At 38.6% G+C, this 18,888-nt stretch overlaps 1 protein-coding gene across 3 annotated transcripts; it reads left to right on the top strand.

The window, feature by feature from the left end:
- Positions 1-368: 368 nt before the first annotated feature.
- LOC143736754 (uncharacterized) lies at positions 369-14,681 on the top strand. 3 transcript variants are annotated; one of them, XM_077227431.1, is made up of 5 exons: positions 390-652; positions 3,249-3,475; positions 9,880-9,943; positions 10,321-10,421; positions 10,884-14,681. In XM_077227431.1, the coding sequence occupies exons 2-5, from the start codon at positions 3,427-3,429 to the stop codon at positions 13,685-13,687; spliced, it is 3,018 nt and encodes a 1,005-aa protein (XP_077083546.1). In that variant the 5' UTR covers positions 390-652; positions 3,249-3,426; the 3' UTR covers positions 13,688-14,681. The 3 variants fall into 3 exon arrangements, with proteins under 3 accessions (XP_077083545.1, XP_077083546.1, XP_077083547.1); XM_077227430.1 differs by lacking the exon at positions 3,249-3,475 and having other exon boundaries at positions 369-652; XM_077227432.1 differs by lacking the exon at positions 390-652 and having other exon boundaries at positions 3,242-3,475.
- The last annotated feature ends 4,207 nt before the right edge of the window (positions 14,682-18,888 follow it).

The following is an 18,888-nucleotide window of genomic DNA, read 5'->3' on the forward strand; positions in this document are numbered from 1 at the left end:
ACCCACTCGCCAGAGAATACACTTTTTATTCTAATGTCCACCAAACCTACTCCCGCATTGATTTCTTTCTAACCAGTAATTCAATTATACCAAATATCATAGAAACCAAAATTCATCCCATCATTATTAGTGACCATTCTCCGGTAACTTTCACATGGAATCTATCTGCAATACAGTACCTATGTTATGAAAGAGTACCTATGTTATGAAAGAGTACCTGTGTTATGTTATGAAAGAGTACCTATGTTATGAAAGAGTACCTGTGTTATGAAAGAGTACCTGTGTTATGAAAGAGTACCTATGTTATGAAAGATTACCTATGTTATGAAAGAGTACCTATGTTATGAAAGAGTACCTATGTTATGAAAGAGTACCTATGTTATGAAAGAGTATACGAGTGGAGGTTCTCCTCAGGAACAGTACTTTGGGTTGTCACAGTGCAAGTGCAGAATGGGGATTGAATGCTCATTTGGACGTTTAAAAGCAGGATTTGGAGCATTACGGAGGGCAATGGATATAAATCTGGATGATCTTCCATTCGTCATCAATGCCTGTTTTGTTTTGCTGCTGCAGCTGTCCAATACGACAGAGACTTCCCGCCACCAACACGGCTCAATAGTATCAGAACAGAATGCAATGAAACGGAGGGGAGGCGAGTAAGAAATGTGCTCACCAAGTTTCTTGACCCTTGAATGATGCTCTTAAATTGTTTGAAGCATTTCAGACTATTGCATATACATTTTGCTACTTACTGTTATTTCTCTGAATGAAAGAGTTAAGCAAAATTTAGTTTGGTAGATATTAGGATTGTCTGATTAAATTATACATTCAGATTGTGAACGTGATATAATGTCTAAAGTGCTTAGTCTCCTGTAAAGTGTTAACGCAAACAGCATTGAAACTATCATTATATTCACCATATCTGTATATTATAACACATTATATTCATCAGATCTGTTAGCGATACACACTGTAAAAATGAATACGAATGAATATGCTAAATCTAATCAATAAAATTGAGGCAACAGATTACAAGCAATATTATTAATTAAATTTAACAAATTAGAATTGAGTAATAATTAAACAAATTAATTCCTTAAAAGTTAACCATTTAAAATGAGTAAAATTTTCACATTTTCTTAAACAAAAATATCGGAATAACAGACTGACGTCAAAGATGATTTCTGAACACTTTTTTTTATTGCCAACATTGAAGACCCCTGATGTTTAACAAGCCAAATCACTGAAGGAGAAACCCGTAATTGGTATGTTACCATTATGGAGATTAATGTTTGCTTTAGTTGGGCTCTTGACTCTTAAATCATTGACTTTAGATTTTGTTTGGTTGTTGTACTTCAGTTATAACAGCCAGATTAACAAATAGAAAAGGTGTTCTGATGGTGTTGGTTGTGTTTTAACATTATCATTATTTCAAAATCATTTGACCTGAGTCCCTGAATTCATATAGAGTCCTATTTCTGAGTTAGGTTTACTTTATATTTAAAAGTAAATAATTATAGGAGACCTATCCTTGTACAGCTTCATATTTTTAGCGTAATTCAATTAAACCAAATCAATAATAAGACAATTTTTAGAGGTAATTTATGTTGGCACACACAGACATCAAAAATTAGCGTATAAATCTCAACAATGGTGACAAACAGATCAACTCTGAACTCAAGCTCATTATTTATTCATGCAGCAATGCTAATTGCTAAACATCTAACCATCGTTCAGTTTATAGCATCTGATTGCATTTTTTCTTGCTGTTCTCAACATAACAATCAGATACAACTGAGCAGAGAAAAACTAATGTTAAAAAGTCAAGAGCCCAACTAAAGCAAACACTGATCACCACAATGGTGACATCAAACCAAACTATTATTTTCAATAAATCATCAACAATCTTAACCTCTGTTAATACTCAATAAGAACTTCTGTAGACGTCTAGCAGAAATAAAGTCAACCTGGTTAGTAATAAGTGAGGCTGGTAATGCTGTTTGTGGAGTTGTTTAATCAGATCTTGAGAGATTTTGTGTATTTTATCTTCAGTTGATTTCATCTAAGGCTGTGGCTGGAAGTAGTTCTTGTGTTTCTCTTTTCTTCAATGATTCTGCTTGTTAACAGCATGTGTTCATCAATAATGCTCAATCATTATTCAATCAATTAATTATCTCATTAACTCCAACACTGATCAGTGTTACATTTAACAGCCTGTAGTGTGCACACTGAGCAGTGTTCATTTCAACAGGGCAAACCCATGTGGGGCCTACATGGAAACCATGGACAAAACTGGCTGGGTCCCAGTTAGATAGCCCAGGTCAATCCCACGTGGGCCCCACATGGCTGTGCTGGCTGGGCTGATTACAGTTGTCATCCATTAAAACTTTACTGGTGAGACACTGGTTTGTTCAGCGCCTACAGTCTTGGCAAACAAAATGTATACAATTGTAATATCCCCCTCAACAACTGTCTTCTTTGATAGCCTACAGTAAAATACATCAGACTGATTATTGAAATAAACAAGAAGATTATAATTTTACACACCAGATACATATTTGTACATTTGTTATTTTGGTTTGTATAAGTAAAATTATAATAATAAAAATGATTAAAAGAACAGTAGCCTACACACACACACACACAAAAGCAAATGACAAATGAAATTCACACTTGACTTTCAGCAGGTCAAAAAATACACAGTTTGTTTATCTATATCTTAAAATTAGATTTTGATTGTGCTAACATTAATCATTGTAGAATGATGTCATTCAATTCAGTAAGAGGCTGGTCACTATAAAGGCTGATGTTCTCAGTCAGCTCTCTCAGCCAAGTATATTATTTCAGTCTGTCAGGTTAACTGTAATTCTAATATATTCAAATGCATTCATGATGGTCTGTAACTGGATACTCATGTTCCTCATGTCACAGAACTCGTTGGACTCGAGCTGCACAACAATTTCTGTAATTGTTCCAGTCAAATCCAAAGTTTCAGAAATCTTCGCAGCCAATCCACCAACGTCATATATCCGTATGAAACGCGATAATTCATTGGCAGAGGCAACATATTTACCTAAATAACTGACCTCATGGTTTGAGTTATTAATGTCTCTCAGTATTTCCTTAATAAGCTGATTAATGTCTTTCATCTTGCCAGTCAGACAGAAGATTTTATTCTGAAATTCCTTCAGTTCAGCTTTAAATGCTTCTCTAAATTTTGTCTCCATGCTTGATTCTTTGATTTCCAGACTGCACTTCCAGCTGCACCACCTGTGGCCACTGCTGCTCCTACTGCGTAGAGAACGGCAGAAGCCCCCAAACTAACCGGGGATAAAGCGAATCCCAAACCCATCATGACACCTCCAGCTATTCTTGAGTTTTTCGAATGCTTTGAGCCTTTCGCAGCAAGTTTGGACTTGTCCTCATATGTTTTCAGGATACCACACAGTCTGTTCAAGCACTGCTGGATTTGAGGGTAATCATTCTTAAAGAGTTCAATCAATTCCTTTTCGAGACAAGTAAAAGAATATCTAGACAGAAAAACAAATATTTTATTAGAATTTACAGTTTTAATATCTAGAATTAGTTTATTAATGATAGCTGTTATGAAACCAATATTCTTTAAATGTTAATAATTTATGCTACATAAAAGTGTACTTAACTTCAAATCTTATTTTTACTCATACTGCTTCATAATACAATAATCCATTTTTAAAAACACTCAATTGTTCTCTGAATCAAATGAGTAATGCATAAGAACGTTCTCTTACGTCATTGTGGGAGGATGTTCGATGCGGTTGAGCCAGGAGCGGGGGTTAATGGTTCCTGCAATTGTTGCTTCGATTAATAAAACAAATGCATACATTTTTGTTATAGATCAGATTATCCCATATTATAGAAACAAAACAGAATTCCGAGGGTTTAATTCAAACAACAACATTTGTTTCCTTTCTTATTTCACTTTTCCTTCCCAAAATTGTTTACTTAATTTTTTTGTTGTTGAGTGTGTGCCAGGGCCGGCCTGTGGCATAGGCAGAATAGGCAAATGCTAGGGGCGCCACTCAATAGTTGCGCCAAAATGAGTGAACGAGTGATTTTCTTTTTACTAATAATATTTTAAAACCATTAATTCAAAATACTACAAAATAAAGCAAAAAAAAAAAAAGTCCCCCGACTCCGGTCCGGCGGATCAATCTTCCCCCGCCCAGCGAGTGCTTGAAATGCGTCAGAAACAGCGCGTGAAGTGGTTTTCAATCTTTGTGGAAAATAACTTTGCAGAGATCTTTGATGCCAGAAATAATCAGACTTTATTTTCGAACGCCTTCCGTTCCATAGAACGACGCTCTAACGCTCTGGCCCTCCGGCCCACTGGCCCTCCGGCCTTCCAGCGCGCTCCCGAGTATTTTTGGGTTCAGACTTTATACATACATGTAAAGAATCTGGGGCGGATCTAATCCGTGGGGAATTTGCATATCATAATTAATAATTGGTAATTAATAATTATTCATACATGTTTGGATTAGATCAGTCTTACATGTTAATAAAACTCCCGATAAGGGATGATATGTCATTTTACCTGCATGCATGTCTGTGTATCCTTGCACTTAACCACAAGTTGATTGCAATTAACTACACGGACCACGTCTTACAAAACAGGCTAAATTAATTAGCTCAATTGTCAGACTAATATTTGTGGGAATCCACAATATCATCTTACTTTATAGGATTTCAGGAAAAGCAATTCTGTGGCCACAAGAATTGGGTTTCCTGCCCTATAAACACATACTCTTTAAAGTATCTTTAATTTGTAAGCTTGTTGCTATAAGATCTTTTGACACTTAAGGGACTTGAAAATGAGCAAAAAGGCAGTACATCAATCAAATGAATATAATGAATTTAATAAGGCAGAACTACTTATGTATTTACTACGATTACATGGGATATATGTATTTACAAACATAATAAACAACAAAACACGATAAGGCATCGATGAACGAGAAATGCATAGAGTGTGGACAATGGAAACATGTGTGAGAGGGGAAGAGGGAGAGAGAGAGAGAGAGAGAGAGAGAGAGAGAGAGAGAGAGAGAGAGAGAGAGCATTGGCAACATTCACCCTGACAGTCCCCTGTCTGTAACAACACGAAAACATCATGTTAATGCTTCTTAGAAGCTCTATAAAGAGATATACTTAAGTTTCTGGGTCTCTCTGTGTCGCGGCATTCCTGCGCGTGCGTGAGCGGAGTCCTTTAGGAAGCGTCACCGGGTGCTGCGCGTGTTGAACGGAGTTTCCAAGTCTTTGGGGTAACATTACCAAAGGAAAATAGTTCGGCTAAGTTCGTTTCACTTTGTGGAAGTGAACAGAGTCGACTACGGAAAACAAAACTTTGACTAACAAATAAAAGAAATAAAGATCTCTACGGGGAAATCACGCGGAGTTAACGTCACATCTTTGCATGGCTGGTGAAGAAGCGTGTGTGCGTCTCTCGCCACGTGGTCACGTGCGCGTGTTTCTCCTTCAAAACGAGCGCGCGCTCGTTTAAAGGATCCTTGTAGATGGATTTGCTGAAGAGACATGTCACGCGGTGTTCTTTTCACACGTCGATTGGAATTAAACACGGAGACTTATCTAAGACTGAAAAACACAAACTAGACTAGAAACAAATAAAAGAAAGGCGAAGAGCTCGCCCGGAGGCGAGACGTTACATTATGACACTAGGACAAGAGAAGTAAGAGAAGAATAAACTGGTATTCAGTCCTTTTGAAGACCTGACGTTTCCGCCTTCTTTGGAAGAGGGTCCAATCAGGAGCTGTCCCTTTGGAGGGAGATTTTATGACCCTTTGTGTTATAACCAGGCATTTAAATCTCTAGTTTCATTGGGTGTTTAAGAGAAGAATCTTCACAATTCTTATAATACTAATGTGTCACAAGTTTAGCAAAATGTAATGTCAATTAACAAATGGGGAATGAAGATTGGAGTTTATCGAGACCAAACTTGCCACAAATGGATTTGGTTAAACATTAGTTGGCAAAGTTTAAAACATTATCGCATTAGAGTTGTCGAGAAACATAGACCAAACCACAAAAAGGCAACTCATGAAATAGGGAACTTAGATACATTGTTCATACAATTCTCAAGTGGATATATAATAGCATATATATATATATATGAATACAGGATTCATTTCTCCTCCTTGGTTAGAATTCAGAGAGAGCCACAGTTCTCTGAACATTCCTTTGGGTCGTAAACGCTGTTATCTAAGAACACCAGTGATGTTAGTTTTGGTCTCTTTTGACTCCAAAGATGGAAAACATAGTAAACTATATTTTACTGGATATTACTGTACGTATTCTGATTGATCACACCGAAAGCATTCTGGAGGTGTCCAGAACTATGTGTACAAGTTATGGGAATAGACAGTTATATTTGAAATGCATAATGAAGGTATTTATAATTCACTTTAAGCTACGATAAAATCATAGTCATTCCAATGTGACATGGGCATATGGACACACATAAAAACACATCGAATATATCTGGTTAAATGTCTAAAAAGAGAAGTTTCTTTCTCTTTAGAATCACCTTCTTTGGGACATTCCAGTCAGTCATAAAAATGTCTCGTAACTGGACACCACGCTCTGTCCTGAGCGGGCTTCACTTGTGGGGGATGCGTGTGTGGTTGTGTGTGTGTGTGTGTGTGTGTGTGTGTGTGTGTGTGTTTGTGTGTGTGTGTGTGTGTGTGTGTGTGTGTGTGTGTGTGTGTGTGTGTGTGTGTGTGTGTGTATGTTAATTTACATCCAGGCTTTTTGGGCCTGAAGGCAATGGGATTTTAGCTAGGATGTATTTAGTTATTCAGATTCACCCCTCGCCCAGTCCTTACAGTGAGGATATTGGAGAAAAGGTTCTTGTGTGTGTGTGTGTTTGAATGTGCTCTGGTCTCCATTCTGGCTTGGCTCTGAGGAGATAACATATTTGAGGCCTGACCCCCCCTGCTGTGTTTCGTACACAAGTTCCTTCTCGTTGGAAAGGGGAGGCTTGGTTTTTACTCAGTTCGCCATGAAAGTGTCAATGAACGCCATTAGGGGCAGACTCTGTGGTGCCCAACCTGAGTTATGAACCAGAGTCAGAGAGGTTAAAAGCATTCTTACATGTATAAGTGCATGAGTCATCCTGACACAGTCCAGATACCCTACATACATCTTCTCCCATAGAAGGTAACACACCCTATAGATAGTTTTGGGTAAATATCTCATACCATGTGACTTCTCAGAATAGAATTGACATTCAGGGTATTTTTACAGAAGGTCTTACAGCTTTCAAAGTCACCTAGACAGAGAGGAAACTCATTCAAGAAATAATTGTGTATTCTTATATAGCTAAATTACTTAGTTTCTAAATAATAAAATCTTCAACATTCAACAATCTTCTTATTTAAGCCTCACATTCACTAGCCTTTTCCAGAGTGTAGTTTCAAAATCCAGCTCCCTCAATTATGCTACCTAGTGACTCAACTGAGTCACCCATTCTCCTTTCCAATTACTGGATTAAGCCAGTGTTTCCCAACCCTGTTCCTGGAGGCACACCAACAGTGCACATTTTGGATGTCTCCCTTATCTGACCCATATATTTCTGGTCTTGGAGTCTCTACTAACAAGCTGATGAGTTGATTCAGGTGTGATCAATTAGGAAGAGTTGGAAAATGTGTAGTGTTGGTGTGCCTCCAGGAACAGGGTTGGGAAACACTGGATTAAGCCACCACACTCCGGAGGAGCATTCGAACCAAACATCTCTCTCCATTTTCTTTCAGTGTTTTTTTCTTTTTCTTTCAATGGAAAGAGTAAAAAATTCGAATTCTCCCAAATCAAAATTAAACCAAAGAATAAGACAGTGTTTTAAGTGTGTGTATACATTTGGTTCAGCATTGCCTGTCATTGACACAGTTATGTAGAGTATATCAAACATAAAAGCCTCTTATACTATTAAAAGTTTTCTTGCGGTGTAGATATCCTCTAGGGTCTGGCTCATCAATCATCTTCTTCGTCCTCAATTCCTCATTTAATAATTTAATCAACCAAACATAAGTCATTCTACTTTTTTCACATAATTGTTTTTCTTCTAATGCAGACAAAGCATTAAAATAAATCTCTGCTTATTATAGTAATCTAATTTATTTATTATGCATTTTTGTTTTGCATGATCCATCCCAGCCAGCACAGCCATGTGGGGCCCACATGGGTTTGACCTGGGCTATCTAACTGGGACCCAGACAGTTTTGTCCTCAGTTTCCATGTAGGCCCCACATGGGTTTGCCCAGATGAAATGAACACTGCTCAGTGTGCACACTACAGGCTGTTAAATGTAACACTGAATCAGTGTTGGAGTTAATGAGATAATTAAGTGATTGAATAATGATTGAGCATTATTGATGAACACCCGCTGTTAACAAGCAGAATCACTGAAGAAAAGAGGAACACAAGAACTACTTCCAGCCACAGTCTAAGATGAAGATACAATACATTAAATCTCTCAAGATCTGATTAAACAACTCCACAAATAACATTACCAGCTTCACTTATTACTAACCAGACTGACTTTATTTGATTTCAGTTTTAATTAAATCAATAGTTGTATTTTAAAGTCACCATGATGGTGGTTAGCGTTTGCTTTAGTTGGAATCTTGACCCTTGACTATTTAGTGTAGTATTTTCTCTGGCTGCTTTAATTGTGTGTTTATAAAGCACAGTTGTTGTGGCAAAAAAGCCTAGAGAAAATTGGATTAGGTAATGTTGACCTCACCTGTTGAAATATCATAGCAGAGTTAAATAAGCTGATAAGTGTTTTTATTTGAAAAAATAGATCCATTATTAAATTAGGCTATATATATATGCAGATCGATAAATGCAACTTGTTGAAAAAAATGTAAATGACGTTGCAATGTATGTTTCTTTTAGGTTTTCCTATACTTAAAAATTAATCTACATCTGTTGTTATTTGTGATTATAACGTCATGAATCGGTAAAAATATGTAACACAGAACATTTCCTAAAAATGCATCCAGATACATTTGTACATGTCTACAGTTGCATGTATAATTGTTATTTTAACTTTTAGCTACGTGTAGTTATGTTTAGTGTATCGAGTGAGAGGACGTCACCTGGCGACGTCTTTTGCACGTGCATTTATAGTCCATCATGACCCTCTATGACATGTGTCTTGTGAAATATGTAAAAGCTGTGCTTGCATGGTTAATACTGCAATAATAAATTTAATTGCCCAAGTAGCCTAGTTTTTAAGAGGTTGTGAAGGCGTCCACTGACGTCTTTTATACGTCTAGTCAAGCAAGACAGAAAAAAAAACAGGAATTATCTTTATGAAATACACGATTTGTATACAAATTAAATATATTTACTTTATCTTGTTTAAATAAATTATAATCACAAAGTACCCAGTGTGGTTGTGAGTGCAAGCCACTGCATTGTAGTCATCATTTCAACCGTAGTAGCCTACCTGATGTATTTGTTGTTATATTTTTTATGGAATGTATACATGTACATGTAAAGCAGAAATATATCCGGTCACCATTTATGTCTGAGTTGGATATAATTGCCAAAACTGTACTGCCAAGATGTAGTAACAAAAGATCTCGCGATATCACAAAACCAGCGATAGGATAGATTATCTCGCGTTTAAAATGCATTTAAAGGTCCCATGATGTTGATTTATTTTTTTATGTTTCCTGAGGTGTACTTGTATTTATAGTATGATTTTTACATCATAAAATGTGTCCAGGTGTGAGTACATATTTATATATGTAATTATGTGTGTATATATATCCATCTGTCTTTCTATTTAATTATTTCAGTTGTTTTCACATTTAGGTCAAGCAACTGTCCAGAGTTGGTGGATCTTCTGTCAGAGACTGCGTGAACAAGTTATGAACAGGTATGTATTTCCCTTGAATTGTGTATTGCTGCATAATATTTCAGGAAAATATATATTGATTACCCACCATAATTAACCCAGCCATTTATATTACTTATATTACTAATTTAATCTGTCACACATCACTTGTTCTGAAGTTTTAAAAAGTCTGTACTGGCTCAGACAGTCAGCCAGACTGAAAACATGATTTCAGTGTAAGCCGAATGACATTCATTACTTGTCACCAAAGCACTTGTTACATGATAGATGAGTAGTTGTGAAAGTGTATGTTTTAACATTGCATGCAATTGATACGCTGCACTTTACTGTTAATTGTGATTTATTGACCTTATTTTGTTGTTTTTCTAAGGTGAAGTAATCCTAAATTTCTTTCACAGAATGATGTCAAATGCTTTAATGGCGAAGTTTAATATTAGGGGTGGTGGCCAGCTTGAAAAGAAACCATTTAAAGCCACGCCTTTATATGATGTAATTCAAGGTAATTTTGGGCATATGCCAATCTAAAAAATCTCTTGTTCCTTGTATATTGATGTAATTTTTATTTGTACCTTTATCTATTCAGGGGACATCACAGCCCCCCTGTCTTTATCAGAAATGTCCTGTTCACTTTCTCACAGTTACACACCTAGTTAAGGGTCTTTCTCAAGGGCACCACAGTGGTATTGAAGAGGCAGGGGACAAATGCTGTTCCCCCCACCCCCCAAATGATCTAACACCAATTTAAAGCAGAATATTTTTTATTCAATAAAGTAAAATGCATGTTGTAATGCATGTTGATTACCTTTTTCTAATGTTTCATTCATGATTCATTCATCTTGTTCCATGTTTTTTTTTTAATTTAGCTGTAGACCATAAACATATTTTGAAAATAAGTGCATGTCATTTACCTCAAATTTTTAATTCAATTAATTTTAAAAATAAATATGTTCTCTTCCCTTAGATGCTGTGAAGAGGTGGAGCCCAAATGCTACAGACTCTGAAATTGATGCAGCAATGGCAGAACAGTACAAGGTGGCAAGACAAGATGAGCGGGCGCCATTGGCAGAGCTTCGTACTGTGCTCAGGAAGAGACTCCTTACCCTGCGCAGAGCGGAATACCACAGGAGGCGGCGCAGAGAAAGAGCTCAGAAACGCACTGCCTTCATCAGCAACCCATTCGGGTTCACCAAACAGCTCCTCGGACAGAAACGCAGTGGATGTTTAGCCTGTGCAAAGGAGGAGGTTGAGGAACACCTTCAAAACGCTTTCAGAGACCAAGACCTGGGACAGTGTAATACCGTGTTAAGACCACCAGAGCCAACGGTGGCATTCGACCAGAGGGAACCTCTCCTGAAAGAAGTTCAAGATGTGGTAAAGAGGGCAAGAACCGGGTCAGCACCAGGACCAAGTGGAACCACTTACAAGGTATACAAACACTGTCCCAATTTGCTACACCGGCTTTGGAGGATCCTAAAGGTCATCTGGAGAAGAGGGAAAGCAGCGCAACAGTGGCGGTTTGCTGAGGGTGTGTGGATCCCTAAAGAGGAGGACGCCAAAGAGATCAGCCAGTTTAGAATCGTCTCACTACTCAGTGTTGAGGGGAAGATCTTCTTCAACATTGTGGCTAGGAGGCTGGCTGACTTCTTCCTTAAGAACGGGTACATCGACACCTCAGTGCAGAGTGGTGGCATTTCTGGTGTACCGGGATGTTTAGAACACACAGGCGTGGTGACGCAGCTTCTTAGAGAAGCAAGGGAGAACAAGGGAGAGCTGGTGGTCCTATGGTTAGATCTGGCCAATGCGTATGGCTCTATGCCCCACAAGTTGGTGTGGGAAACACTGGAGAGGCACCATGTTCCAGCTACAGTCAGAGACCTCATTCTGGATAATTACAGCGAGTTCAGTCTGAGAGTCTCAACAGGGTCAGTAACATCGGAGTGGCACAGATTGGAGGTTGGAATTATCACAGGCTGCACCATCTCTGTGATCCTGTTCGCACTAGCAATGAACATGTTGGTAAAATCTGCTGAACCAGAGTGTAGAGGCCCCAAGTCCAGGTCCGGGATCCGCCAACCACCAATCCGTGCGTTCATGGACGACTTGACAGTAACCACTGAGTCAGTGCCTGGAGCCAGATGGATCTTGAGAGGCCTAGAGAGGCTGTTGGGATGGGCCAGGATATCTTTTAAGCCAGCAAAGTCAAGATCCTTGGTCCTGAAGAAGGGCAGAGTGGTCGACAAGTTCCGGTTTTCGATCTCAGGAACACCGATGCCTACCATCTCCGAGAAGCCTGTGAAAAGCCTGGGGAGGTACTTTGACAGCAGCCTCAGGGACTCAGCTTCAATAAAGAACACCTGTGAGGAGTTGGAGGAATGGCTGAAGAGCGTCGACAAAACAGGCCTACCCGGCAAATTCAAGGCATGGATCTATCAGCACGGGATTCTGCCGAGGATACTGTGGCCACTGCTTCTCTATGAATTCCCGATCTCCACCATTACAGACCTGGAGAGGAGAGTCAGCCGCTATCTGAGGAGATGGTTAGGTCTACCTCGGAGCTTAAGCAACATTGCACTCTATGGTAACAGCTGCAAACTGATACTACCTCTGAAATCTATCGAGGAGGAGTTTAAGGTTTTGCGTGCAAGAGAGGTGCTGCAGTTCCGGGAATCAACAGACCCAAAAGTCTCTGGGGCAGGGGTGGTAGTCAAGACCCGCAGGAAGTGGAGAGCAGAGGTGGCAGTGGAGCAGGCAGAGTCCCGTTTGCGCCATGGAGTCCTTGTGGGAACTGTGGCCAGAGGAAGGGCTGGACTAGGAGCCATTGCAGCCCCCCATTATGACAAAGTGCGGGGGAAGGAGCGGCGGCAACTGGTCCAGAAGGAAGTCAGAGCAGCCGTGGAGGAGGAGAGGAACAGCAGAGCGGTGGGGATGAGACAGCAAGGCGCATGGACTAGATGGGAGCAAGTTGTGGGGAGGAAGATCTCGTGGACTGACCTGTGGAGGGCAGAACCACACCACATCAAGTTCCTGGTCCAGGCGGTCTATGATGTTCTTCCCAGCCCATCCAACCTGCACTGCTGGGGCTTGGCCGAATCACCAGCATGCCCCCTCTGCCAGAAGAGTTGTTGCCCAAAAGCTCTGGGGGAAGGCCGATACCCCTGGCGTCATGATCAGGTGCTCAAGACTATCGCAGAGAGCATCTCTAGTGCTGTTTCCATCTGCCAAAAATCCAGACCTAGGAAGCCATCCATCAGCTTCATTAGAGCCGGAGAAAAGCCAGGAACAAAGAAAGTAACATCAGGGCTTCTCCAAACAGCACAGGACTGGCAGCTGTCAGTAGACCTGGGCAAGCAGCTCAAGTTCCCACAGCATGTAGTTAAGACATCACTCAGACCTGACATCATCCTGGTATCTGATGCTACAAAAAATGTTGTCATGCTGGAGCTCACTGTGCCATGGGAGGAGCGAATGGAGGAGGCCTTTGAGCGGAAAAAGGGGAAATATCAGGACTTAGTCAGCAACTGCCACGAACAAGGCTCGAAGGCAAGGTGCTTGCCTGTAGAGGTAGGGTGCAGAGGCTTTGCTGGGCAGTCTCTCTGCCAAGTGCATATACTGCACTCGGTATCACAGGCGAAAGGAGGAGAAGAGCCATCTGTAGCAGCACAGAGGCAGCGGAGAAAGCCGCACTGTAAAAAAAGATTAGTTGACAACTTAACTAAGTCAAGTAATCTTGTTGCTTTGACTGAGTTAAGTTTAGTCAACTTATAGTGTCAAGTTTATTGCACTTCAAAACACGAGTTGACTCAACTTCCTGTGTATCAAGTAATGTGGACTGGAAAACATTAGTTAAGAGAACTAAAAAAAAATATGTTGGTTGAACTTATGTTGTTAAATGGACTGCATTTATATAGTGCCATCCAGCTCGTCAGGAGCAGCTGGGGTTAGGTGTCTTGCTCATGGACACCTCAACACTTGGTCAGGTGGAACCGGGGATTGAACAACCAACCTTCTGGTTTGTAGACAACCTACATCAACCACTGAGCCACTGCCGCTCAGATTTTATCAAGTTAGTTTACAGAAATTACTAGATTTCAAAAATTTAAGCAAACTACGTAATATCTACAAAGAATCTACATGAGAATTGAGAATTGGCCAGTCAAACTTAACACTGACACTCTGGCGGCGCTAGCCAGCTGAATTAACAGCGCTCAAAGTCGACACTCAGAGGCTGTGTTCAAAATCATATCCTACACCCTCATTCACTATTCCCTACATTAGTCCACTAATATAGTCACTTGACTGAGTGAATAATTCAGTTAATTTTCAGTTAATTAAGTTAATTGAGACCCTAATAAACACCTGCTGTTAACAATAAGAATCACTGAAGGAAAGAGGAACAAGAAGAACAGAAAAAAAAAACGAAATCAAGATAAAAGACATTAAATCTTAGCAAAAGATCTCAGCAGAGGAGGATTAAACATCTCCACAAACAGCATTACCAGCTTCACTTATTACTAACCAGACTGACTTTATTTCTGTCAGACGTCTACAGAAGTTCTTATTAAAAGGTGACAGAGGTTTAGATGTCATTTTATTTTCATTTGATGTTACCATAATGGTGATCAGTGATTGCTTTAGTCTGACGCAAATTGACCTGAGTTCGAATCTGTCTTTTGCCGAACTTGCTCTTCTCCCTTTTCCCATCACATATCAGATCGGAAAGGCATTTATTTTCAATAAAAATTAAGAAACTATTCGAAAAGAGATGTCAGTGTGTTTTATACTGGGGTCCTGATTTAGATTTAAGGAAAATTGTCCATTTATCTAAATGGGGATAATATGAACAGAAATTTTAAAATAGATTTCCAAATAGTATGTATTTTTACTTTAGTATGCTTTTTTTTTTTTTTAGCATTTAAAATAAACATCTGAAACCTTTTTTTTCCTCCAGCAAAAGAAGACTGATGCAAAATCTTCGCCAGAATAACACTCCACTGCTGAGTTCAGGTCATTTACTGCCATCAGTGCGCTCATTTATTTATTTATCAAACACACTTGATTGTAATAATATATAACTCGGTACACATATAGATCTCACCGAGCCGAACAACTTTCGTACTCTAAGTTTTAAGCCAGCCCAACAGGAAATCGGCTGTTTTGGCCTGAATGAGGATTTTTTGATATGTCAGACTCTTAAGTTTTTAGCTTCTCCTCCTAAGTGGTTTATTTTATTCTCACCAAACTTTTTTAAAATGATGAAAATACATTAAAGATGCTACTTTGTGAATGGATATTGAATATCTTAAACGGTTTTGCTATTGCGAGGGTTTAAATGCATGTCAAAAAAAGAATCAGGAAACATCTCATATCTTCTAAAAATGTAAATACACCATTTATTTTTATGTACAATTATACAAATATTACAACTAAACCCATTTTATTCTTTTTTTTTCAATTCAAGAAGTATGAAAAAGTCAAAAACAGGCTATTTAGTGCTATTTGGTTAAACAAAAAAATCAGGGCTATGCTGCCCTCTTGTGTCCAAAATGATTTCAAAATACTACATAAAACTTTTTATCAGGTAGGCCGAGTAAGGAGCCGGCAGTTTTACGCCCCTGACAGTTTTAGGCCCCTGTTGTTCCTGATGCGTCCAGTAGGGGGAGGCTGTACAGCGACACGAATTGAGTTATGTTAGTAAATAATACATTTATGTATTTTGTATTGCAAATGAAAGGATACAAGACATTAACAGTGAGAAAGAGAAAAACAAATAACAAGGGTGACATCAAGAGAGATTGATAGGCTACACAAACCAATCCAATTTTACATTTTGTCAATATAAAAAATGAAAGGTTCTTCACAACAGAATCAATGATATTATTTATTTTAGAAACCTTTCAGTTTAAAGGTTTTGATATTTTCTTAAAAGAAGAAAAAAGTGACTTTATATCAGAGGAGAATATTCTTAAATCAGGATCATTGAATGGTTCTTTCTTTATGAAGATGAATCTTGCCCAGGATTTTTATCGTTATAATGAAAATCTGACAAAAAATTATAGATTCTGCCATTTGTATGTTAAATAATCTGCTAAAGTTATTGTTGTTTAACAATGACGCAACATTTATTATTTATAAACGATTAGCTTGGTAGGTAGATATCAATTCATTTCTATATCAATGGATGGGTCTATAATTTATTTCGAGAGACAAAAAGTTCTTGACGGTCAGGTTTATGTTCTATCTGGCTTAAACTCAGCTATACCACGTGTAGGTTTAGTTGCCCCTAGTCTTCTCTACTCACTTTAAAATGCATTTTCTTTTTAATTTTCTTTTGTTGCCTGTCTTTAGCTTGCGTGAGATCGCCTCTTCTGGTAAGACCCTGTTTACTCCTTGCATTAAAACACACTCCACATGGTTTCTGGGGCAACATTACAGTAGATATTGGAAATATATGAACTTGTTTTTTTACAGTCTATGGTGTGAAGACAAAAAAGACACATTTATAATAGGCATATATGTATACATGTATGTAAATCTCTCTCTAAGTAAAGAGTTGAACTGCACACTCAATCAAATTTTTTTTTTATTATTTGATATTTCCAACATCATTTCTTTAAATAGCTTACTGTTCTGGACTAAAATGTAGGGTATGTGCACTTAATGTGGGTTTTATCATACTCTGTCTTTACCAAATTCTTTTTAACTTGCATCTCATAAAGGTGTGTGTTTGCGTTAGCTATAAGAAAATGAAAATCTCTCTCTAAACTTATAAACACCCATCTTTTTTTTTACGACTTACAAGAATAAACAACTTACAGAGACATACATGGACATGGTTTTAATGTCATTTTCAATTTTCTCTGTACAGTCCTTGGTGGCCAAAAGAAATCAAAGTGGCTTGACACTGTTTTCACTATTGTTCCACCAACAAGTGCTTGTGTCGTTGTACTTTGAAGATCAGGAGCAAATTGATGCAATCCACACACACCTGACATCAATTCTGCACATTAAAAAAATCGAGCTCGGTGCGATAGACAACCCCAGAGTGTTAAGATTTAAATTCTAGTGTGCAATGCATTTTATAAGACTTCTATCTTTCATGGCGAAAAACAAGATGTATTTTCTAGAAGTAATTTTTTTTTCTTAGATTTCAGTTTTTGCAGTGCATCATGTGACATCTTGTCCCATTTTTGGTTGGTTTACATGCCTTTGTTCCATACGTTGATATTTCAGTTGAACACATAAGTGTTTTTTTGTCTTTTCAGCGTTCTCGCTCCACTTGTTTGGTTCACAACAGGGTTCAGATAAAAGCGTTCACACTTATTCAAATGAACTAGACTAACCGAGTGTAACAGTGTGAATATTTGTACACATTGATTTCAATTTATTGTATTTTCATTTTTTATTTATTTGTGGAAGACAATTATAAAATTGTATTCTGAAGTATTTCGAATGCTAACCAATGAGTTGTTCCATTTAGTTGGGTGTGTTAGCTATCAGCCAATGAGAGGAGGGGAAATTGGGGCACGGAGAGGAGCAGCAGGTTTTGTTTTCGGAGGAAGACAGAAAACATAACGACAGGCTGTTAAAATATATCTATCAATAGTGTTTGTGTCCTAGATCACATTTAGATATATTAATATATATATATTGTGACATCAGGAATGTTTTCTGCGTGTGTTTAGAGTCTAAATGCGTTAAGTCTGCTCTGATCATTGTAGCAGCCGTCATTTTCTGTTTCGCCTGAAAGGACTATAGTGTTTCTCTATAGACCAATTTTGAGCCGACGTCACAGTTACGTCACGGCGCTAGCCGGAGGCAAAAAAAGGGAAAACTGCAGGTGGCCAATACAAACCAGCACAGATTCAGCTACATAATAAGGAGCTCAAATTATTATTATTATTATTAAATTTCATCTTGTTGTGTTGTTGGGTGCAAGAATCAATGCAAAATTAATATGCTGTATCTGGAAATTTTATTTCTAGAAAATATTCACATCATTAAAATTGCACCGTAATGTCACTCTTTACATTGTCGTCTTCTTGGCGCTGGCTAGGCAGAACCGCGGATCTTACCACACAAGTCTTGTACATGACAATTCAGCACATAGTTATAGGCATCTAAAGATTTATATGCCCTCAGTTTCTCTATTGGATAGGTGTAGAAGTCAGGCCATTCAACCGGAGGTAGCCTAGCGTTAACGTTAATCCTTTCAGATCGTCCATCATTGAGTGAGCATGTAACGGCTACGGGTCGGACAATCTGGTTCCGTCCGTTAAAATTTACTTTTGCAAATAACAATCACGGTCCTGGACAGTGAGTGACCTTGCACATTAAGATAAAATCAGATTTTCTCTAGTCATCGTTAAAAAACAAGCTAACAAAACTTGCAATTTAACGTTAGGGAAGCGGCCAGAGGGATCGTTCTGCAACCACCTAAGCTCCGCCCACAAAAAAACGTCACCATGTTCACCAACTGAAAAGGGGTCTATTATTTCTCCGGATTGAAGGACCAAGAAGAGTCAAACAGCATCAGAGTATTTTCAGGCAGCTGTATGCTGAAAATAGACATTTCAACGTGTTAAAGGAGAGAGAACGCCCGCTTTCGTGTGTCTGATTGGTCGGCCATTTTCTGTGACGCATTACTTTATTTCAGCGTTGGACAGTTTTTCCTGTTCTTGTCAAGGAGACGAGGACAAAAGCTTCACATAACCACTTCTCTGTGTCATATAGAGAGTTTCGCTGTAACAGAGTGGAGTAACTGGGTGAGTAACCAGGTTGACTGTGTACTTTGAAAACTGTGTCATCCGTTCGTGACTGTCCTTATGTGCACCACCGAATTTGGGCCCCAACGAAATCCAAGCGCTTGGTTTATGAACATTTAAGCAATGTAAAGGATGAATATGTGATTTAAGTTAAAGTTTTGAATTCATACAGGTATACAACTGTAACTAATAACTGGTATTATC

Source organism: Siphateles boraxobius, unplaced genomic scaffold (genome assembly GCF_051911475.1).
Source record: "Siphateles boraxobius isolate OS27281-9 unplaced genomic scaffold, OSU_SipBor_1 130, whole genome shotgun sequence".
Lineage (NCBI taxonomy): Eukaryota > Metazoa > Chordata > Actinopteri > Cypriniformes > Leuciscidae > Siphateles > Siphateles boraxobius.

Coding starts and splice junctions, on each gene's coding strand:
- LOC143736754 (XM_077227430.1), top strand. CDS start 382: ATGAAAGAGTATACGAGTGGAGGTTCTCCTCAGGAACAGTACTTTGGG. Junction 653..9,879: donor TGCAATGAAACGGAGGGGAG/GCGAGTAAGAAA, acceptor TTTCACATTTAG/GTCAAGCAACTGTCCAGAGT. Junction 9,944..10,320: donor CGTGAACAAGTTATGAACAG/GTATGTATTTCC, acceptor TTTCTTTCACAG/AATGATGTCAAATGCTTTAA.